This window comes from Falco peregrinus, chromosome 1 (genome assembly GCF_023634155.1).
Source record: "Falco peregrinus isolate bFalPer1 chromosome 1, bFalPer1.pri, whole genome shotgun sequence".
NCBI lineage: Eukaryota > Metazoa > Chordata > Aves > Falconiformes > Falconidae > Falco > Falco peregrinus.
Window position 1 is genome coordinate 116,334,359 of NC_073721.1, and position 23,953 is coordinate 116,358,311.

Genomic DNA, 23,953 nt, shown 5'->3' on the forward strand with positions numbered 1-23,953 from the left:
AAGGCAGCATGCTCCATTCTAGCTAGCTCAAGTGACAATAATTATACCACAAAACAACACTTACCTATTTACTGATGAATGGTAGTGAGATGGGATTCAGAGCGGATCACCTGCGACTTCAGTGAACCTGTGTAACAGGTCAGCTGGGTTTTTTCTTTTCTTACCTGTTTCACCTGATCCCTCCCACTGAAAGCCACAGCTGGGTATTTTTCAGGATGGCCAAACCAAAGTCTTCCATCTCAAGCTTCCAGTTTCAAATGCCTTTCTGTCCCATTTTCAAATTCACAGCTAGTACCATTGCTGTTAAAGCTTTATTTGCAGTGTTACCACAGTATTTCTGTAAAGTTGTAATTAGATGAGACAGGTTGACCTGATCTAATTCATTGGTGCTGCCAAAAGGGGTGATTCTGCTTCTTCCTTATGCGCTAGCTCTACTGCCCCCCTTGCCCCAGCTCTGGTATCTTCTGACACTTCAGTGATGCATTCAGCTCACTAAGCTAGCAGAAGACTGCATTTTGCTGGGTGAGTGCTCTGCAGACTCACTGAGTAGAACTGGCTCATCAAGGAATCATATTAGTACCAATATTAGGACTAATGCAAAGGAAAGAACGAGGAGATAATACGCAACAGCTTGATCTCCTTTCCCTACATGTTATATCTCAAATTCTCCTGCTGTTCCCTTCCTTTCTCCCTTGTGAAGGGGTACAAGGTGTGTATTAACCAAGCAAAATAATTTTTGTAGATGTAAGAACCAAGTTCATAGTCTATGGAGTGATAAATCACTGAACCTACTTGCAGAAGAGTTCAAACCATTCTGTTTTTGTCCTCGCTGTCTGGCAGAGGATCAGGAGATGAAGATCCCTGAAATGCATGCTCTGGCACCACTTAAACTACGCTAACAACAGCAGTTTATTGGTATTTTCCCAGATCTTTCCCTGCTTCTGAGGGATGATGCTTAGATTTGTAAGGCATCAGGATTTCTAGTAGGTCAGCTAGAAGAGCTGACTTGCTGGTCCAATCTGCAGCTGATTTGACACCTGTTCACTGAAATACTTTGCAATCACCAACCTCCAAACAAGTCTCCTTCAAAGTGAGTGAATCACTCCTGTGACCCTGGAATTTCCAAGAAAGTTTTCTCTAATGGGTTATCCAGATGCCTCCAAAAAGCAAGGAATCTAGATGTTACGGAGTGCCTTTACTTCGCTGCATTCAGTCACAAGCTTTTTAGCATTCCTTTATGTTAATGGCATTGTACTTAAAAGATAAGGTGCAACCTGCTTGTAAATAAACATGCCATGATGTAGAGGAATGAAGCTGGGTTAATTAGCATTGATAAAATACAACTGTGGGCTGGCTTCAGGGGTGGCGGGTTGGCTGATGTAGATAAAGTGCAGGTGTGGCTGCTTCTGTTGAGTGGTTGGGCAGCCAAGGAAGAGAGAGGAGGAAGAAGCAGAGAGAAGAGAGAACTAGAGCCCTGGGTGAGGAGAGACTGGGAGAAGGCAGCAGAGGGACTGGTGTGAAGAGTATATTGGTATGAGATGGTAAAAAACCTTGTTGCAGCTTGATAGTTTTGCTAGTGCTGTGACACCATGACTTGTTAGACAAAACCATATAGATAGCCCATATAGCGATGTCCAATAATGCAGACGTACAGGAGATCTGCTACACTCCACAGAACACAAAAGGTGTGTTAGTAGGGTGCCATGAAATTACAGTACTATTACTATGTATGCAATTAATAATGATGGATCTTAGCTATTTCATCCCGCACATCAGGACTTAGTAGCTTAGCCCAATGGTTAGAAATGTAGATGGTATCTTAAGAGAGGGCCTGGTGTTCAAAGGCCTCTAGTAGCTCTAGTTGGAGATCTAACCATTTTGCTGCAAAGCCAGAAGGTTTGTAGCGTACACGTAGCACTCAACAGCAGACTGTGAGTGCCTGTCTTCCAAGCAGCTAGAGTGGAATACTGAAGCAGAAAGTGGAAGAAGGAAAGGGAGCCATTCCTCTGTTCTGCCTAAATCTATTGGATCTAAAACTTAATGAAACCTTTCAGTTTCAAGAAATTGGCATTTTGCAACTAAGAGCTAGTTTTGCTAGAAAACTGTTTTCCTAGCAAATCTACCTTGCCTACCAAATCTCCTTACAATACCGTGTGTGTTTCTAGGATATTTGAGTTAAAAATCTTAAACTACTTTGTATTGGGTGGTGAGCTTAAACCTAGCTCTCTGCTCATTTATGGCTGGCTAAAGAAATTCTAGATTAAGCTGTCTGAAATATAGTGAAACTCATCTTTCTGTTGCAAAGGTGTTAGTAGCAACTGGTATGATATTCAAGGAACAAAATTGTAACATTCCGCAGTGACATGTGAGAAATTCCTTATGCTGGATAGATTCTTGACACTGAGCCCATCCTCGTCTTCTTTGGATGGACATGGTTGCGATTCATCAGAACAGATGTGCTCTTCAGGATCAGGGAAGGGACCTGTCAAAGCTCAGGGGTTATCCCATCTCCTAATACAGAAACTCCAAAGGGAGTCTTGCTCAATTCTCTTTCATGGCGTTGAGAAAATGTTTCCATCCCATAAAAAGATTTTGAATTATGTTAGTTCATTACAGATGCACAGTCAAACTCATTCCAGAGCTATGTCAGCAGAAGCTAGTTCAGAGTTTTGATAGGTTACTCCAGGTATCCCAGTCATTGCAAGCAAGCTACTTGCTCCCTCCTCTCTCCTGAGGGCTTGTTATCTTTCAAGAACCGAGGTGGCCAAGGTGAGATGAAAGGATAAGGATTAAGCAGAAAGCTTAGCTGAGCCTTGACCTTAGGAGAATTTAAAATTACTCTTTTCCACCAAATTTTGACTTTGCCATGTATTTTCATTTGTGATCGCAGAGTGGATGATATCCATGTGTCCAAATCCTGTGTTGTTTTTTAACCACTATAGGCTTGAATCTGATTCAGCATAAAACTCACAATGAATTTATGAAGTCCTCTGAAGGAGACACTCAAATCAAACCCTACTTGTATAATTTGCTACTATCCTACAATCAAAGCAAGCTTATACTCAGCCAACCTTTCAGGGGCATTACAGTATGAGCAACATGCATAGGTGCTGCCAACAAAAGCATCAAGTGATGGAATATGCTTATCAAAGAACCTGTTTTCTAAGAAAAAGGGAGGGGGGAAAAGAGGCTTTATTCTCACAGCCTTATATACTGAGCAGTAGCAGACTGAACAGACAAGATCTGCCATCTAGTTTAGTCTGAGGGTACTCCAACCTTTTTCATGTGAATAAGCTGCATGCATATGCTAGAAAATAGTAACTGAGTAATTGCTTGTCTGTCAAAGGGAATACTCAAAAGCTTAAGAATCTGCACAGAGTGACTGAGGCTCTGTGGCTATTCCTCTTGTCTGGGAGTCTCTTCAAGGCGTTCTGTGGCTCAGTGTAGAAAAGAGAAGCAGAGGAGCTCTGGGTTTCGTTGCATTCTCCCTAAAGTAAATAGAGATCCAATAACTTTGGTGCATTGGGCTGTCCTCTCCCGGAAGCCTGGGATGGAGAAGAGGTTATTGGAGAGCCAAGGCTTCCTGTCTCTTCCAGGAAAGAAAACATGTGGAACAAACACTAAGTATTGCCACAAAAACCATGCAAAAACTCTTTACATTGGGAGGCCTTAGCTTACTTGCAGTTGCCACCCACACAGTGGTTAAAGGAATCAGAATTTTTGAAATTGTTGTTTGGATGTATAATGTGATATGGCTGCAGTTTTAACTCCAGTGGGACTGAGAAGAAAATGGATGCAGCTGTGATTTCAGGAGCACAGCAAAGTTTTATTAATAATTTCTACAAATTTTCTACAAGAAAGGTGTGAAGCAGTTTTTGAATTTTAAAAGTTGATGTACAACAGGCTGTGTCACAAGACCTTATATTTGAGATTCAAGAGATTTCAAATGTCCTAGAGCCATGAAGTTCACTTGGCAGCCCTGAGGGAAAGTACCGTCACAGTACTGACCCTGGAAAATGTTGGCAGATCATGTTACTGTATGCATGGAAATACTGGTCTGAATGAAATCTATGCCACCAAATGATGTGCCTTTTGCTGCACGAACCTCGGGTGGTTTTCAGAAGTCAGGGCTGCACTGCCTTTGGAAATGACAGTGTTAAATATCATGGGTTATGATCACCAAATGCCTTGCCTTCATAGAATTTTCTTCAGCTTTGTCACCTTTCTATAATAGAAACATGACATCTAAAATTAAACCAGATATTTATATGTATGTTGGTACTCACGTTTATGTGCACATACAGTGTAGCTAGTCAGAAGGTGGATTTCTGCAAGCTCTGTTAGGAAAAGAAATTAATTATTAAATCAAACATTGCTATGATGTAATGTGATTTGTGAGTAACCAGAAGGACAGTGGAAAGTCCCGTCTTCTTGAAATCAGGTGAATTCAGTCAACAAGGACTATTTTATTTGCTCAAAGTTCAAGAATATTTTTTTTGACTACTTTTAAGCCAAAAGTTTTGTCTAATCGTTATCTCACCAGACCTCTGTCACTGTGTTTGCTATTTCAATTGCAATTTCTATCTCCTCACTGGCCAGTTTCCTGCCCTTCACGTATATGCACCTCTACTACCTGAACTGCTTCCTTTGCTCCTTACTGAGCCTTGTTTTGGATAGGGATACATAACTGTTTCTCTACGTCCTTCTAGTATTCCAGCTGCCTGGTTCCCAAAAAAGGAGTTAAAGTATTTCCTAAATTATCAGGCATGCTTGAAATTTAGTGCAAGATGTATTAATATTGAGACGTTATTTTGAATCACAGATGTTGAAATGCATTTTGATTGTATATGTGATTGGATTGCACTTCGCAATTAAATTTAAGACATTTTAACAGAAAGATATGAAGAACAATATTTGCATTAAAAAAACAAAATAATACACTAAAAATTGAATCATACCAGTGTGCTAATAATCTCACAAAATTTTGATCTATTGCTACCTAAGTTTCATAGAGAAAACATCTACATAAATCATATGCTTTCAAACATGAGAAATTTTTTAATCTTTTGATTTCTTAAAGATGAGGAAGGTTTCGGTCTTGCCTCCTAAGAGCATAAGGTTATATGACTGTGGGTTGTGTATGTGCGTACATGTCTGTGTTCTCTCCTTCCCCTCCCTGTAACTTGAACCTGTTGGCTGCTTTCAGACAAATTTGAGAAAAGGTCATAGGTCTCAATGGTATTAAGTTCCTACAAGTTTTGTGATAATAACTAGCTGAACAGGAATAAAAAGACCTCTTAAGTGCCTCAACTAGCAGAAAGGTTGCAGAGCTATTACACACCAGTGTATCCACCACATGATGGAAGTTCCTTGTAAATTCTGATCTCTGAATATGGTAAATACCATCCAGTTTATAATTATGATTTGCTGTTTACTATATGAATTGCACAAAAAGAGAGGAAATCAGTTTTGCTTAGTTCTTCTACTAAGTGTTTCATTCTGTAGTCAAAACTCCATTGTAGCAGGTTGCATTCAGTCTGACAAAGAATTTGGCACTTTGGCATGTCCCACAGTGAAGATGTCCTGACGTAGAAGGACAGAAAATCTTCCAAAAAGTACTCAGAATTGGCATTTTGGGGAAAACTACAGGATTTGTCCTTCAATAACTACAAAAGATAAAATAGAAGTCACGTAGAGTTTGTCAGCCAGTTTAAAGATTAAATCGGTTTCAGTGAAGCTGGGATTAGAGAGGAAGAATTTCCTGCTATTTTACATACATAGCGTCTGTTGGATGAGGGATTAAATCTAATTCTTTCTTTTAAGTGTGAAGAATGATAAAGCAAGATTTATATTATTTTATTAAAATTGCAATATCTTTCAAAGGACTTTGAAAATAGTACATTGATTTTTCAGCTCTTAATAGGTCACAAGTTAAAGTGAAATATTTTAAATGAAAGAAATTCTTTTAATTATGTGTAACAAAATATTTTGACTTTTTAGAGTTCAGAGTTGACTACAAAATTATGAACTAAAGGGAGGAAAAAAAAGTAATTTTAATATTTTGTGGTGCATTTATTCTTCCCATCTGGAACAGCCAGACTTCTGAACTTCAGGGAGTTTGAAACTTGCTTTCTAAGAAGCATACTGGATTCTTCTATGTTATTCCTGATAGCTAGCAGATAAGATTTGCTGTGCCGAATTCTCTTCTTATGGGTGTAGTCTGCTAGAATTTAGCAAGCAGTATGCTTGACAAGGCACTAGAAGGAACTGAAGTCTCTCACATTTGTATGGTTGAACAGAGTAAATTTCTGTAAGTTAAGTAAAAGTAAGGATGAGTAAAACTGTTGAGTATATGTAAATGCTAAGACCAGCTTACACCAGATATCTTATACCAAATTGCTTTAATCAGTAATATAGCAGAAATACTGGTAAGAAAGGGTAAGCTATTACTTAACCTTAGACATCATGTCCCTCAAGTGCTTCAGATGTGTTGCTTTACCCCATTACAAATCTAAACAACAACAATGTATGCTCTGAAAGGCAGGACCTCAATTCCTAGACAGATGGAAATTCACATTTGAACAGTAGTATAATCCCTTGAGACTTCTGTTTGTGTTAGATATGTGTTAAGAAAAATATATGTGAGAGTATATGTGAGAGTTGAGGCCAGCTACTGTCCTAAAACATAGCTAAGTTTATACTTTGATCTTCACTAACACACGGGTCTTGTTGCCAAGGATAACCTTTCTACTGCATGTCTCATGTTTTTTCTTTTTGTATGTCTTTTTCTAATTCTGTGGGTTTAAACTAGAATTTTACTACTTAATATCTTATTCTCTAATGCTGCGGGCCAGAATGTTGTGCTTTGTTAACTAGAATTACATTGCTTTAAACAGTTTACCTAGTTATCAGAATGAGATGGTTTTATATAAGCCTGAATGACACCTTATGTAATTAAAAATGATGGAGAGAGTATTTTAAAAAATGCATTGAGCCCCATAAAAAACCAAACAAACCCCAAACCAAAAAAAACCCCAACTTGCTAGGTAATCTTTATAGGCCAGATCTCAGCTATAGTGATTTGAAGCTCTTATTCCTGTTTCAAGGTAGAATTCCATACTGAGGTGAGGTTTGCAATGGAACAAAATATCTTTACTAGATCAGCGTATAATTCTGAAAATAGTTGGCAAGCTTCTGGGTAGTGAGCTAAGCTTTCAAGGTGTTACACTGATTCTACCAATTGTGTGTAATGTCGTTAATGATGTGATCTTTGTAACAACATTTTTGATCCAAAGAGCTTAGCACCTGCTTAGTTAACCACATGTTTAAGTAACATTCTTGTATCTGAATGAATGAACTTGGCTTTATTTACATTTGAATAATCGTTACTGCTGTTGTGCTCCATGATTTATGTCACTGTTAAAATGCAGATTGGTAGGTCAAGCTTTTCTTGTAGAAGAGGGAGATGATGACATACAAAAAGCAGGAGGGCTTTCGTTTTGATGGCAAAGAGGGAACTGTGAGGAATGACACTTCCATACACCATAAATGTGAACTGCATGATGTATGTATTGGGTGTTAAGGAATAAAAAGATGTAAACAGAGAAATATAAGTGACTGCTTTAAGGACACAAATGAGATATTTTTTCAAGTGATCCAGAAGATGGTCAAATGATGAAAGAAGCATAGGGATACCACTGTGTGTTTTAGATGGTTAGTGCCTTGGTAATGTTGCAGGTATCAAGGCCCATATGAGGGCATTCTGGAGGTCAAATGACTGGTACTCAGTGAAGGCTGGAAAATAAATGCTCTTTACTATGAGTAAAGGGGATCTGAGATTTTGGGGACCCTTAAAGCATCAAACATATGTAGTAAGTAGGAAAAGAAGTATTGTGCAGAGTCAGAAAAAACTATGTAAACTGAGATGATAAAGAATGATCCAAAGGTCCAAAACTAGCTGATAAGTTGAAAAGGGCAGAAAAAGAGGTAAGACCTTTGGATTTAGCCACAAGCCAATCATTAATTTTTCTAGAAGGTCAATGTGAGTGGGGTGATCTTCGTAAAATCAACTGAATCAAATAACAAGCATTTGAGCAGAACTAGCATAAACTTATGGGTTTTTTTAAAATTAAATAGATGACAAAAATTGACAACTAAGAATTAAGTAACATCAAGAAAATTTCTTTTTGAAACAAAAAAAATAATCCTTGTATCCTTTTTGATACAGGAATAGTGTTTGAGGCAATTATGTCACAAATAAATCCTAACTAAAATGAGTTATGGAAAAGTTCTGCAGTCATATTAAACAGGGTGAAGCATGCTTGATATCATGCCAACTAAAATGATTAACTTTTCTCTGAGAACTGTGTAAATTCATGAAGAGAGAACTTGCACTGTCCTGTTTCTCCTGGGAAGGTGTAGCATCTACCTGTGCCAAAAAGGCAAACTGCTGAATCATTAACTACCCAGTAGAATAAAACTTGCTTACTCATATATCTGAGGCGTGTTAAAATTATAGCGGATTTGCTGTGTTCTAAGACCATAGCTTACATTTTAATATATGTTCTACTAGTATGTTTACCTTTTCCTGCTATGGATATATCTGCTGAGTTCACTAGCACTACCCTGTGATCTTATATATAGAAGTAATGTTAAACACCGTGTCTGTGCACAGCCATGCCCCATTGTGCTCACTTCAGATAACAAAGCATATAGGCTGCAGGAGTATTGATCAAGGCTGCAGAAATGCTAGGCACTGCATAGGTGATAAAGGCAGGACCAAAATTGGTATAATTGAGAGAAAGATGCAGATTTTTACAACTTTAAATGGAATAACTCAGGCAGGCAAAACTAATTTTTTGCTATGTCTGCTTTTTACTTTTGCAAAATCAGATGATTTAAAAGTGAACTTGTCTGCAAAGTTGAGAAAATGCAGAATAATTTATCAGGCTAAGGGAGATATGCTAAATACATGTAGAGCTGGTAGCAAACATATTTCTTGAGGACTGCAGTGCTGTTGAGATAGAAGTATTTTTGAAGATAATTTGTTAATTTTATCATGGAGAAATTTTGCAGGGGAAAATAAGTATAGGTCTACCGTTTTGTGTTTCATTTTAAGGTCACTTTTCATCATACCACTGCATTTTGAGAAGCCAGGGTTTGAAATTGTTTGGGATATTCTTGAAACACTCCCTCAGTAATTAAATAATGAAAAATTTTTAGGTGAATCACAACATCTTTAGGTTGTAGTCTGAAAATATGAATTCTTAACATATAAATTGTTGGAAATTTTGGTAACTTTTTTTTTTGTCTACTATAGGTTTAATGAAGAATACACATATCTGATGACTGAAAATAACAGAATGATTCGCTTAAATACACTTTGTAGAGAGGGGTTTTAAACCCGACTGGAAATCTTCGAAGTGGAGTTGCTGCTGCAGAGCCATCTGTGGCAATGCAGTCCAGGTATGTTGAAAGAAGCCGTCCGTCGGCTGTGGCGATTGCCTCATCCAGGCGGGCTGCGCCTCCCTGGGGCTGGGGCTCGGCGGCTCCAGCTGCTCTTTCATCCTCCGGGGCCCCCCGCCACCCAGCAGCAGCCGCCGCCGCCCGCGGCCGGGTCACCGCCCCGACGGGGCCGGTGGGCGGCCCGGGGCGTGGCGGGCTGTTACAAAGGCGGCGGTGCGGGCGCGGAGCGGTGCGGAGCGGTGCTGTCCTGCCAGCAGGGATGCTGCGAGTGCGGTGCTTGCGCGGGGGGAGCCGCGGAGCCGAGGCGGCGCATTTCATCGGCTCGCGGGTTGGTACCGCGCAGATCCGGCGCTGAGTGCGGGGTGCTGGGCTTGAGGATGCTCCGTGGGAGGGGGTCCTGTGCGGCCCCTGCCTGCTGGCGAGTGCGGAGTGCTCCGAACGGTGGGGAGCGGGCACGGGACAGCTGCGGGACAGCTGCAGGCTTCCTGGGCTCGGGCTCACCCATGCATCCTCCCAGCTCAGCAGCAGAGTTCAGCGTGAGTGCTGTGCTCCTATGCCATTACCCTTCTAAACCACATGTATTTTAAAAAGCAGTTTGTCCTTTAAGCATCTAGTTGACTGTGAATAAATTAGAATGGCTGTAACAAACACTGTCTTTCGTTTAATGCTCCAAATAAGGTACATTGCTTTGGGATTACATGTAAGGTACTGGTGGACTGAATCGTTGCGTTTTTCCTTTTGTAAGGGAAACATAAATTTCATTCTTATTTTTATTTTAAGCTTGGAAGAGTCTTTACAGGATGGGTGCAGCGATCTTTCCAGAGCACCCAGGCAGCTACAGCCTCCCAGAACGCCTGTGCTGCTGCTGACAACAAGGCTACTAGCCCTGTGCCTAAGGACTGTCCTGTCTGCTCATACAATGAATGGGACCCACTGGAAGAGGTCATTGTGGGAAGAGCTGAAAATGCTTGTGTCCCACCTTTTTCTGTGGAGGTTAAGGTAAACAATAAAAAAAGCAACCTTAATAGGAAATAATGCGGGTTTTATATATGCGGTTTACTTAAGCTTTGCAGCACACGAGGTGTGGTGTTTACTCTTGAGGATTCTTCTTTCAAAGTAGCTCCTCTGTGAAACTTTACGGCATAGTCATGTTGGTGGCAGATGTGCTTTTTCTTTCTGGTTTCAACTGAATTAGCTGTTCTAACAGAATTCAGTAGTGGAGAGAATCTCTAATGTGCAATCTCCTCTAGTTATATAGCCCTGATGCTATCAAAGTACACACTCAAGCTTTTGAGATAGTTGATAGGACTGATGTAAGTTTAGTTGGGCTCAAATCCGAGTAGGTTACCACTTGAGGAAAAAGTGTAGCTTTCTACTTAAGCTGAGAAAGATTGAGTCCTACAGCTGTAGACTAGCAGGACTATTCTGTTTAAATAGCTCCCTGCAGCTTTTACGTGCTGCAGTATGTATTATATGGAAATATATACACCTCTGTTCTTCAGGCTTTTTCTATGCCTGAAACTACAAAAGCAACCTAAATAAATCCACATTTATTTGTTCTTTGAAATGTTGTTTTTTAGAACAGGAACACTCAAACAGTGGGCTTGGTCCAGATTTTTATTGTGTACTTTACCTGGACTTTAAAGTTGCTAAGTATATGTTGTTACCTGCATTTGTGGGGATGATCCTGAATTGTTTTCTTCCAGTGGTACAGCATGTTGCTAGCTCCAAGGCAGTACCTAATCTGTATCTATTGCAGCAAAATGAGCTGGCATACTGCTGCTGAGGAGACCTCAGTAAAATTTTAAAGGGTATGTTGACAAAGTTGACTAGAAGACCTCAGTTAAAAAGAGAAAGGGAATTCTTCTGATGTGACATTGAAGGAATGGCAAACAAAGATACTGAAAATACGTTTAAAGTGCTAGAAATGGTGGTTTAGAGGAAGTTTGGGATGTACTTGTGAAGAAAACTTCTCTTCCCTTAGCCTTCTCATGTTTTTATGTTTTTCTTTAGAATCTGGGCTATGATTCTGGGTGGAAACATAAGTGGTTGGAGGAGTGTGAATGAGTTACTGCAGCTTGGTAGTTCTGATTCTCAGATAGAAGAGTAATCATCTGACTTACACTGGGACATTTGAGCTGGTATCATGACCCAGTGAGCACAATGAAAACTTTACCACTGATTTCATTATGGCTGGAATTTAGTCCTTGAAAGCTGAAGCTCAGTTACCAACCTCTGGAATCCTGTTTCAGACACTCCAAAGGTATTCTAGCAGATTCAGAAAAAGAAGCAAATGAGGACAGGCATTTCTAGCATACAAGTGTATGTATGTGCATTTATGTACTTAAAACTGCCATAGTGAGTATACAGAAAGAATAAAAAAGCATGTCTAACTTTTTTACATTGTAACATTAGATGAGGCAAAATTCTGTTCTCAAGTAATGGCTAAAGGGTAGCTTTAGTGTCAGAAAAAAATACTCTATCAAATGTCTAACTGGCTGAAATGTGACCAGCTGCCTGACAGAAAAGGACCTGGAGGTGTTGGTCTACAGCCAGCTGAATATGAGCCAGCAGTGTGCCCAGGTGGCCGAGAAGGCCAACAGCATTCTGACTTGTATCAGGAATAGTGTGGCCAGCAGGACTAGGGAAGTGGTTGTCCCCCTGTACTTGGCACTGGTGAGGCTGCACCTCAAATACTGTGTTCAGTTTTGGGCTCCTCACTGCCAGATGGACATTGAAATGCTGGAGCGTGTCCACAGATGGGCAACAGAGGTGGGGAAGGGGCTGGAGCACAAGTCTTATGAGGAACAGCTGAGGGACCTGGGGCTGTTTAGCCTGGAGAAAAGGAGGCTCAAGAGGGGACCTTATCGCTCCCTACAGCTGCCTGCAAGGGGGTCATAGCAAGGTGGGGGTCAGTCTCTTCTCTCAAGTAACAAGCGACAGGACAAGAGGAAACGGCCTCAAGATGTGCCAGGGAAGGTTTCAATTGGTTATTAGGGAAAATTTCTTCACTGAAAGGTTGGCCAAGCATAGGAGCAAGCTGCCCAGGGATGTATTTGAGTCACTATTCCTGGAGATATTTAAAAGATGTGTAGATGCGGCACTCTAGAGACAAGGTTTAGTTGTGGACTTGGCTGTGCTGGGTTAATGGTTGGACTTAATGATCTTAAATGTCTTTTCCAACCTAAATTATTCTATGATTCTATGCTAGATGGCTAGCCTGGTTCTGCTGCCCATTAAGCCATAACTAACCAAATGAGGTCCGAACAGAATAGTAATAGAGCATGCCAGCTGAGATGTGGTTTCTTCTAGTTTTCTCTGCTTTTGTCTTAAATTTTGTTGTAGAAACTGCAACAGTAATTTTGTCTGGGGGCATTGCTGAGAAACCCAAACAGTAGTCCAAAGCCTACCTTGCCAATACTGAAATTTATTAATAGATTCAGCTGTTCTGCAAAATCTCTGTGGCTGAAAGGTAAGGCATCTATGTGTGTGTTGCTCCAGTGAAATACGATAGCCAGAACTCCCAGTTACTGTCCCTGTAATAGCAATACTAGTGTTGATGTGCATCACGTGCCTTCTGCTAAGTATGAATGGAGATCACTGGTTATATTGGTTATAAAACCTGCAGTTTAAAACTAGCGAATTTTAGTTGTATAAGGAAAAACTGAGGCTCTGGACCTGACAGGCTTTAAAAAAACACATCACAAATTATAACAGTCAGGAGATAACCTTGTGTGTGGAAGGGCAGATTCTCCCTGCATCCCATTGCTGTCACTCATGCTGCCTGAATGAGCAGGACTCTGGTAGAAGGAAGGCCTGACCACTTGTTCACCTGTTTCTCATCCCTTCCGCTGTTGTGGAAGGGCTCCGTATGTATTTGTTCCTCTGTCATGTTAGTATTAGCAGAGACCCATCAAAACTGCTGGTTTCCCAGCTTATAAATCTGAATGAAGTACTTCCAAAGATACACTGAACTGAAGCAGCATCATTTGTGTCTGGATTTTCTTAGCCATGACATTATTAACTTAACTAGGACATTCTTTTGAATTAGTTTTTAATTTGAGAAGACATCACAGGATTTCAGGAGCGGAGGATTTAGGTCTGTAAGTGTTGTACTTGCTTTACATCAACATTGACAGTTGAATGTAGTATCTCTGACATTTCCTAGACTGCTGCTGTATCTGAAGTATGGCCTCTTCTAGCCAACAAGGTGTATTACATGTCCTTGGGATGGCTTTACAATTCCTGATGTCACCACTGTGACCAAAGTGAGGTTTTAACAAGGTGACTACGGATGTATGTGTTTTGGGGATGAGCCTAAGGCTGTTTTCATTTAAAAGCATATCTGCCAGCCTTATTAAATAGCAGGCTTTGTAGCGTTTGGTGTGGATTTGTACAGGTCTAGTGTAATAAGGACCAAATCTTTCATAGATGCTTGGCAATACTAGTCACTAAATACCAACTTAAATGTAATGTAGTCTCTTGGGTTTCATCTGTAATTGGATAAATAATGAGACTTTTTGTAGAGCTATGGCTAAAAAGGGAAAGAGACTTCTGGAGATATTTATTACATTTATAATTGTATTTCCATCAGTAGAAACAAGTAATATAAGCTACTGATCCATGTATATCCAAAACTATGAAGAAATGAAATACCCTGAAAATCCCATCCAAAAGTCAAACTAAACTTGCAAGTGGGAATTAAATGTGTGCTTTCTTCTCCCCATTCAGAATGGCTTTCCCTTTTTTCCTGCTGTTCCTCAGAGGACTTTTTTTTTTTTTTCTTGGGAATCATGCCACATGTACAGTCTATTAGCAGTGCTGAAGCTATCTGCTAGTTCAATGAGCCTGCTTGGCACATACAGCTGAAACTTAACTTCGTTACTGTATGGAAGTGTTTGTGAAGACAGCAGCCATTCACAGTTAGTCTTAACACCTGCGCTTATATAAGTTTAATGACTGAGCACATGCACATCATAAAACATCTGAGTGAAGCGTTGCCAATGGTGTGTATAAATAGAAGTAGTAAAGGCGAAAAATAAAGACAGCAGAGTGCTACCAGGATAGGGATTCTCAAGCAGGAATAATTGAGCATTTATCTGCAGCATTGATGCTTTTCCCTTCCTTTTCCCCCTCCCTTCTCTCCTGCCTCTTTATTTTAGAAGAATCAGCAGGACATTGACAATTTTTAGCAACTATACAAATATTGTAGGAATCAAATATAAAGCACACTATGACATGTTAGGGCCATCACACGTACAAAACAATGGCAAGTCAATGAAAGGAGAACAAGAAACCTTGCATGAGACACAATTTTTAATGTTCATCTATTTCACTCTACCAAAATAACTGATGCTTATTCTTTGTCACCTACCTGTCCTTTTGTTTTAGGCCAACACATATGAAAAGTATTGGGGATTTTACCAGAAATTTGGAGGCCAGAGCTTCCCCAAAGGCCATTTAAAAAAAGCTATTGCTGAAATTGAAGAAATGTGCAATATTTTGAAAAGAGAAGGTGTAATTGTCAAGAGGCCTGATCCAATTGACTGGTCTGTGAAGTATAAAACACCTGACTTTGAGTCTACAGGTAAATGTTCTTCCGTTGTTGAAGGCCTTGCCTGTTTAGCTCTTGTCTGAGACATTTTGGATATCATCTAGTCTGCCTTCTTGCTTGGAGCAGGATTGTTACTAGTGCTAGATGAGGTCAGTGATGGCTCTGTGTAGCTATGACATGGAAAATATCCAGGAATGGAGACTGTGCCACCTGATTTGCTGACCTGTTTCAGTGCTGTGTGGATATCCTAATGAAAGACATTTTCCTAATACCTAACCTGAACTTCCCACAGCAGCACCTGTTGACAGATTCCCTTGCTGTGCTGTCACTGCCACTACCAAGAAGTGTTCATCTGTCATGTCTAATGGCCCTGAAAGTAGCTGTAAGCTGTTACTACTTTGGCGCTTACTTGCCACATGAAATAAGCTGAGGTACCTCCACTTCTTCTCCCAGGTCATGTGCTGTAAGGCCCCCCTGACTATCTTGATAGCCCTTCAACAAAGGATCCATCTTAAACAATGGACACCAAAATGGAAAACAGTTTTCCAGGAGGATCTTCACTAGCGTCAAGGAAATCTGAATGTTTCTCTACCTAATGGCTACATCCCTCTTTGTATAGCGCTACGTGGCTTTGGTTATTTGTAGTGAGAGCACACTGGCTCACACTGAGCTTTGCGTCAAGCATAGTCTCTGACCTCCTTTCATGTCAAATGTGTTCTTAAGTTGTTCTAGTGGAATTCAAGCTCATTAGGGAACAGATAATGTTAATGAAAAGTCTAGTGGGACTACTTCCTGCACTACTTCTGTGTTCCATCAAATTCCTCTTCTGTGCTGCTACTTTTTAAAAGGATGGCATATAAAGAAATGAGGTCTGCTTGGAAAACTTGCTCTCCACCTTTTATTGTGTAATAATTGAGTAATTCCTAAGCATTTGTCTAATTTCCATCAACCAAATTATGAAGTGGTGGCTTGTAGTTTGTGGATGGCTTTCATCTAGCTGCGAACTTGTTACAAGTGAAGAAGCTTTGTAGCAAAAGTTGCATGTATTTTTAACAAAAAATGTTACTAAAAACTTAGTGAAGAATGGAAGTACCTCAAATTGTGTGCTGGTTTCCTGACTTTGCTAAAGATTCTTTTTGCCATTCTTTTGGGTAGAAGTAATGGTAAAAAGGAGGGTGAAAACTGAGTAAGCTAGAGAAAAGAGTATTTTTCTCATAGGTTAATAGCCTTTTTCCTTTCAGGTATGTATGCTGCCATGCCAAGAGACATCCTGTTGGTCGTGGGAAATGAAATTATTGAAGCGCCTATGGCTTGGCGTGCTCGGTTCTTTGAGTACAGAGCATATAGGAAAATAATAAAAGATTATTTCAACTGTGGTGCTAAGTGGACAACTGCCCCCAAACCCACAATGGCAGATGAACTTTATGATCAGGTATTGTTCTCATTTTGCTTCAGAATTTCAGTTCTGGTTATACAGAATTTTTTTGATAGTTTCAAGCTGATATCTAGGTTTCCCAAAATTGGGGCAGGGGGAAAAGACACAAAACAGCTCTGGAAATGTGTGGGTTTTCTAATGTATGCAATTATTCTCTAGCCTTTCCAGCTGAAACTGAGTATGTGTAATTAGGGGATAAGAAACAGGATGTTGTGTCTATTGAATTCAAGTCTGCTTTGAATTTTTTTATTTACTGGCTTTAAGTTAGCATTACTGAAGAGGAAGGAATGCTAGAAAGACATCACAAATATTACTTTAAATAATTAAAATTCCCTGACAATATCCATGTGTCTGAGGTCCATATGTCCAGAGTGTATCAGGAAAGTGGGAAAGAACATATTATTTTGTCACAGAAAAACCCCTCTTAATTCTTGTTTTGCATGATGATTACATGAAAGTTAAATGTAATCTTCTGAATGTTACATGAAAAATAGTGGAGGATCTAAACTGTGAGTATTTGCCTTCCAAATATTTAAGTGAGTATTTTCTTAATTTTTTTTTTCACTTGTAATGTTGACTCTGACAAATCTGGTAGTTTCCTATAGGCCCCCAAATGTGTTAGGACCTTGGTAAGAGCCTCTACGATAAGTGCAGTAAAACTGGTTGTGGAATGATTATAACTTTCTGGGAACAGTGACATCTTATCAACAATGCAAACAAGTCTTTGTTAAACAAAATTACCTTAGAATAATCTGTTGGTATTAGAAAACTTTCAGACCCTGTTTTAAAGCATAGAAACTACTTAACCAGTAGGGTTTTTTGTGGGTTTCATACCTCATTTGTTCTTAATTGCATTGTTTCATTCTAAAATTTATTTAAATTCCTGAAGATCTACCTTCTAGTTTGAAGTACTGTTCCATTCTAAAATGTGGAAAAAGTAGGGAGTCCACCTTTGTTAAAAATAGTTTGCATACCAGTATTTCTGTCACTGTGCAGTGATTGGTTAGACTGATAGTTAAACTCCAGTGATAATGAATACTTTTGATCCAGAAGCTAGAATTATTATAAAGACGGTGGCTCTGAAGAGCAATTAGCTTCTTGGTATAACCATTGTCTCTTATCTCATCACCTATCCTTGAATGTACTTAAAACCTGTTACTTGGGCTTCCACATTTATACTTTCTTTTTTTATTCTAGTAACAAGTAAACCAAACCACCTCCCAGGAACACCCAGCTATCAATATAAACATTTTTTCTTAGTTTCAAAGTACTCTTCAGTAGCAAATAGTTTGAAAACTTTCCCTTACCATCTCCAACTTAAAGTTGTTATTCCTTTTTCTATAACTAGGATTATCCAATCCACTCTGTTGAAGACAGACATAAACTAGCTGCTCAGGGAAAATTTGTAACTACTGAATTTGAGCCATGCTTTGATGCTGCTGACTTCATTAGAGCGGGAAAAGATATCTTTGTACAAAGGAGCCAGGTAAACAAAGGTTTCATCCAACAGTTTTGGTATCAGTTTTGATACTTGTATTTATGTCTTCTTAAATTCCTGGACAGGATTAACGTAAGAGTGTTGGGAAAAGTTACGATTCGTGAAATGTCTAATGTCTGAGATACAGGATGAGACTGTCTTACAGTTAAGAGGGTTAGCTAAAGGCACAGACTTCTATTATTATGGCTTTAAATATTTAAAGAAAACCTTAGACAAACTAAGCTTGGATGCATTTTATATTCTAGCCTAGTGAAACTTTGTCCTGTTTTCAGGTTACAAATTACATGGGCATTGAATGGATGAGGCGACACCTTGCACCTGACTATAGAGTGCATATAATATCCTTTAAGGATCCTAACCCTATGCACATTGATGCCACTTTTAATATCATTGGACCTGGTCTTGTGCTCTCTAACCCAGACCGTCCCTGCCATCAGGTAAGAGCATAGCAGAGGGGAAAGTGTTTTGTGTTTAAAAATGACTCAACTGGATTAGGTCCCTGCTGTATAATTGCTAATCCACAAGTCTGTTTTGTATACACTTGAATAATATTAAATTATTGGATTTAAATAGCACTCAATTGTTCAGGAACTTATAGATGTATTTGTATCTTGACTCTAGAACTTTCTCAGTAGTGCAATGACTATTGTTCTCCCACAAATTTCTGCTACTGCTCTTAGTGCTTTCTTGTGAGGCTATGCAGATATGTTGTGTGTTTCTTCCGATGTTCATGGTTTAAATATGATAGAAGTAATCTGTTTTGTAACAATATAGTATCAAAGCAAGTACATAGAATATACTACTTCTTTGAACACTTCCACTACTTCAACATATTAATTGTATCCAAGGAGAAGCTGAGGGTTTTCTGCAGCGCAGATGAGTAATCCTCCTTTTTATTCCTATTTTGGAAGTCTTTCCTTTGGTGTTGTTAAAAGTACCAATGGCAGGAGGCTGATAATTTCTCATGAATTCAGCTTTGAATAACTGAATGAGAAATACTTTTTGAAAAGTAGGAAAGAGGAGAGGCGTGGTTCAGTTATGTAAAACTTAGTACCACTCTGAGAAAAAACTAATATTGCTAAACTGTAATCCGACCAGAAAGCCTTCCAGAGAGCAGGAGCTCATGTTAGACAAGTTACCTGTCAGTGCTTGAGGATTTTTGTGAGGATCCCCATGATTTCAGCAGCTGTACAACGACATGGGAATAGCTGATCAATAGTGGATTGGCGGGATAGAGCTGCATGCAGCAGAGATTATGGAATCACGTACACAGCATAGCTCTTGGAAGCAGTGTTACTCTCTTCTTGGCAAGTGGCTTAAATGCATATGGTCCCATTGAATTACTGCCTCTTGTAATATCTATTATAAGAATACAATTTTTAAAACAATCATAATCTCTTCCTCCTCTTTTCCCTTCCCCTGTTTTTCATAATCTTAGTTCTAAGAGGTCTCCCTGGGACTTTTTTCATGGAAAACTGCTGTCTGTGTAGATAGAAAAGATAGACGTAGCTTTCTTTTGTAAAAACTAATCTGGCATTTCTTGATGACCGGAAAAAGCTGGGGGGTGGGGAGGTGGGGTGTGTGAGGTGCGAGTGAAAGGCAACTTTTCTTTAAAATCCTGGCAAACCAGGCAGATGAAGTTTTTAAATTTTCAGGATCGGAGCTCCACCTCGTGGCAACACTTGAACAAAGAGCTCTTCGGAGTATTCAGACAATAAAGTTGAAGAGCCAATTCTCTTAGCCAAATTATCCTCCTTATATTTTTAATTTGTGTAATTCTTAAAGACACAAATTATTCCCTAGGATGCTTTTATTTTGTTCCCTTTGTTAAATAAACTACATATTAAGTTTCTTACGAAGCAAGATGCAAATGTAATTTTATGTGGTATTTTTGGTGGGTTTGTTTCTATAAATGGCAGTGTAATGCATATCAATGGCTTTTGCAGTCATATGGTAAGTAATTATAAAAAAGAAATAAAGAATTTAATATTTTTGTGCTGCTACTAACATCTTTACTTCACAGAATCCAAACTGCATGTGCTACCTTTTGCCTTTAACATATCTTAGTATACTTAGCATATATAAAACCAGTAGAAACAAATGCTAGGGGTATGCAAAGCTCAGAAAGGCTTTCAAAAAATGTTTGTATGAAAACTGGGTTTGTAGATGGAACTTGAATGAGGGCATGAGTAGTGAACAGAGAAAAGAGGATGTCATGTATATTGAAATAGCCTGAGATAATATGGCATAGGTTGGAGGACATAATATGATGCTTTAAGAACTCTGTTTAGAATCTAATTATATTGTTCTTTCAGATTGAGCTCTTCAAGAAAGCAGGCTGGACTGTGATTCGCCCCCCAGTGCCACTCATCCCAGATGGTATATTCACTCTTTCTTCTCTAAGGATTTCAATAGTATTCTTAAGAGTGTTGATATGGGCAACATGGATTCATTCTTATGTGTTTAGATCACCCACTGTGGATGTCTTCTAAATGGCTCTCCATGAATGTCCTAATGCTGGATGAGAAACGTGTGATGGTGGATGCCAATGAGACATCAATTCAGAAGATGTTTGAAAATCTGGGTATGCCCTAACATATTTCAACATACACTTAAAATAAAATGATCATGACACCAGCTACACACATCAGGATGAATGGAGGTTTTACTTAAATTATTCAAAGCAGCCAGCACTGGAAAAGGTATTCAAACAATTGGATTAGCAAGTAAGAATCATTCAGTGATTTCTCTTCTGAGTATTTCAGACATATGAATATGGGCTTCTTACATCTCGTGTCCCCTACAATTGCGTACTATTGCAGCAAATAAAGGTATGAGTAGCAATTGAATTTACTGCTAGCATGAGTAAAAAGCTTTTGAATGAGCTTTTTCAATGTAAAACTGTCTGCTCAGTTTGGAGGTCAAAATCTGTCTTGGAGAAGTTAAGTGCATGTATTGGTGAGTAATGTAGAGCAGGCTGTACCTCATTGCCAAAACACTTTCAGATTTTTCTAGTTTCAGACTCATTGTACTTTAAACTGTCAAATTAAGACCACTTAACCGAGGTATTTCTGCTCATTTATGGAGAATTTCAGTCCTGTGGGGTGTAACCTCATGTTACATTGCAATTCCTTTAGGTATGCAGTGGCATGAGAACTGTAATTGAATATAAAATCTGAAAGTCTTCTATGCACAGCTCACTGCAAAGACAAATAATATAGACTTAAATCTGAACTCATGCAGTTAATCTAACTGCTTCCATTATGCTGGGAGTGAAAGATTTATGTAGATCTTCTTGTGGCTCATAGGTGGTTAGTATGCTTGGTGCTACAGCCAGCTGAACTATTGCTGCAGTACAAGTACATGGTGACGCAAAAGTTGACAGGGTAGGAAGAAGGCTGGTGGGTGATAAGGCAAGGGAAGTGAGGGATCATTGTATTGTAGAGTAAAAGATAATACTCCCCAGTAGCAAAAGACTCCTTTAAAGGGAGAAAAATTATGGGAAGGACAGAATGATCCAAAGGTAGTAGACGGCAACTGTGAACACAGAAGGATTGGTACCATGGTGAAACAAAAAGCAAGCTTCGTAACAGAAAAGTCTTCTGATCCTAGTCCATCTGTCTGGACTTTGTATAAACTGAGAAACAGCTGAAGCTTCAGAGCTGAAAAGAAGTGGGAGGAAGCTTGACCTAGGTGGTAAGTATAACAGCCTCTTTCCCCTTGCAGAGAAGAAGGGACTCTGAGCTCTGTACCTCAAATGCTTCTTTCCGTGAAAGGCAATGGAAAGAGCACATTCAGTGTCTGAACCATAAATGCTCACACAGATTTATGTAAATGTGCCCTGGTCATATACTGTAGCAGAATTTCAGCTAATTCTTTGCATACTCCGAAGACTGAATTTTTCCTTTTTATTACTGGCACATCGTAACACATCAAATGCTGGTAGTGCTCCAGGCACTGTATATTCCTGAGAGTATTGCTGGAATAAACAAGCCAGCTATGTTTCTAGCTTGTTCTCTGCCTAGAATTTGGGAAAATAAATTCTTAACAAATGAGTAGGAAATAACTTCCTGTACTTCCTTTCATCTAGCCGTATGATTAGATAAAGCTTTATCTAATGTTCTGATCAAAGCTTACTACATGATTTTGATATTTTAATTTTAAAGTATGCAATGTATGTTTCTTGTAGGCATTTCTACAATCAAAGTGAATATTCGCCATGCCAATTCATTGGGAGGTGGCTTCCATTGCTGGACGTGTGATATCCGCCGTCGTGGTACCCTACAATCTTATTTTGACTAGTTATGAGCCAGATAGGCAGCAATGGTTCAGCTTCTAAAATAAGCATAGGAAATGAACAAATTAATTTCCCTTTTGTTAAAATGACTGCATGAGCTCTAGTGCTTGATCAGCAGTGTCCTTGCAGTGGTCTGATAAATGATTTATTCTTACATACTCTTTACTTTCAGCAATATAATTGAAAGTACTTCCATCAGCAATACAGGTTTTCTGGCTGGCTTTTTGAAAGATGCCCTTCATCTATGAAGCCTTTTCACATTGGTTTTGAATGTAAAAACCTGGCAAGATAGCTAAAAGGTCTTGCTAGAATAACTTGGCTACTAATAATGGACATCTACCTCTGTCTGGTTACGCTATCAAATAGGCAGCTTGAAATGTTAAACTTGAGAAAACTTTCCTTATTCCTTTTTATCAGTTTATTGTTCTAATATAATTGTGTTTAACAAAGTTAAAATAGATGCAACTGTACAGATTTCTTATGGAACCAAGTAATTTGATAATGTTTTGTGTTAAGCCATGCAGATATTTACAGAGAATTTCCAGTATGATCTAACTTTTAAGACAGGTTCACTTACTTGACATGTCCTTCTACATTTCATTCTGATGCATGTCATGCATCTGAATACTTTTTTATATTGCTTTTTGTATTGCTAAAATTGGTTTTTATTTAACTTTTAAGTGTACAAATGATAGGTAATATTCTGCTTGTATAGGTTTCACTGAATTGTTTACATAACTTAAAAAAAGGCACCAAGAAACCCAACCCTACCACCAACCCTCCTCTAACCCTAAACCTCTGACATCTTACAACCTATTCTTCCTCCAGCTGTAGCAGATACAGAAAGATGTATCAAACGTGCCAGATGCTCTGAAGGAATTTGATTACTTAATATGTACTTTTTATGCTAATAAAGTTTTGTTTCATTCTCAGTTTGTTGCCCTTCTGAAAATGGGCGAGGATGAAATGTCTGGATGGGTACATGTTTGTAGGATACATACAGAAATATAAAATACACATGGATTCTTCTTTTTTCTGTAAAACGTGTAACATATTGGGCACTTGTGTAATGCAGAAAGCCCGTGTACTATATTGTTTGTATAGTATGTTTCTGTTTCTGTTTTGCACAGAAGTATGACTGGTGGGGGAAAGTAGTACCTAGTAGCTGTTTCTTACCAGAGTGTGGAAGAATCCACACCTTGGCACAACATGCTCACATATAAACCGTATGGCCATATTTTACACAGAATTGGGTAGGACTAAACAGATGATATGGCAGACTGGAAGAGCTAATGAGACAGCTGCCAGAACCTGACCATGCAGAAATGGTTGCTGTTTCCCCCCTCTTTAAAATCAAGGCTCTTTGGACAATGGAAATTCATCCGAGTCTTCCTGTAACCAAGCTCTGCTTTCCAACATCGACAACGGAGCTGCGTAGACGAGCGTGCACGGCAGGTCATCTTTCCCGTTGTTCTGCACGCTGTAGTGCTGAAATGATGTGTGTTTGTGCTTGGCATAAGATATCGTAAGGTACAGCTGAAACTGTTAAAAGCTCTGGCCAAATGTGGATTAGTAGCAGGACACATGCGGCCCTGATACTTCCAGGTTTAAGGAGACTATATTTTCATATCATCTTATACATGACTCCTACTTGAAAGGGCAGTCAAGTGTATGAGCATTACAAATGCTCTGACTTCATCTCTG

The 23,953-nt window shown here is 39.2% G+C and overlaps 1 protein-coding gene across 1 annotated transcript; it reads left to right on the plus strand.

Moving 5' to 3' along the window:
• The first annotated feature begins 9,679 nt into the window (after positions 1-9,679).
• GATM (glycine amidinotransferase) lies at positions 9,680-23,181 on the plus strand. Its single transcript, XM_055793672.1, has 9 exons — positions 9,680-9,793; positions 10,246-10,464; positions 14,857-15,052; positions 16,261-16,451; positions 17,803-17,940; positions 18,225-18,389; positions 20,268-20,331; positions 20,420-20,536; positions 22,142-23,181. The coding sequence occupies exons 1-9, from the start codon at positions 9,725-9,727 to the stop codon at positions 22,252-22,254; spliced, it is 1,272 nt and encodes a 423-aa protein (XP_055649647.1). The 5' UTR covers positions 9,680-9,724; the 3' UTR covers positions 22,255-23,181.
• The last annotated feature ends 772 nt before the right edge of the window (positions 23,182-23,953 follow it).

Coding starts and splice junctions, on each gene's coding strand:
- GATM (XM_055793672.1), top strand. CDS start 9,725: ATGCTGCGAGTGCGGTGCTTGCGCGGGGGGAGCCGCGGAGCCGAGGCG. Junction 10,465..14,856: donor CTTTTTCTGTGGAGGTTAAG/GTAAACAATAAA, acceptor CTTTTGTTTTAG/GCCAACACATATGAAAAGTA. Junction 15,053..16,260: donor ACCTGACTTTGAGTCTACAG/GTAAATGTTCTT, acceptor TTTTCCTTTCAG/GTATGTATGCTGCCATGCCA.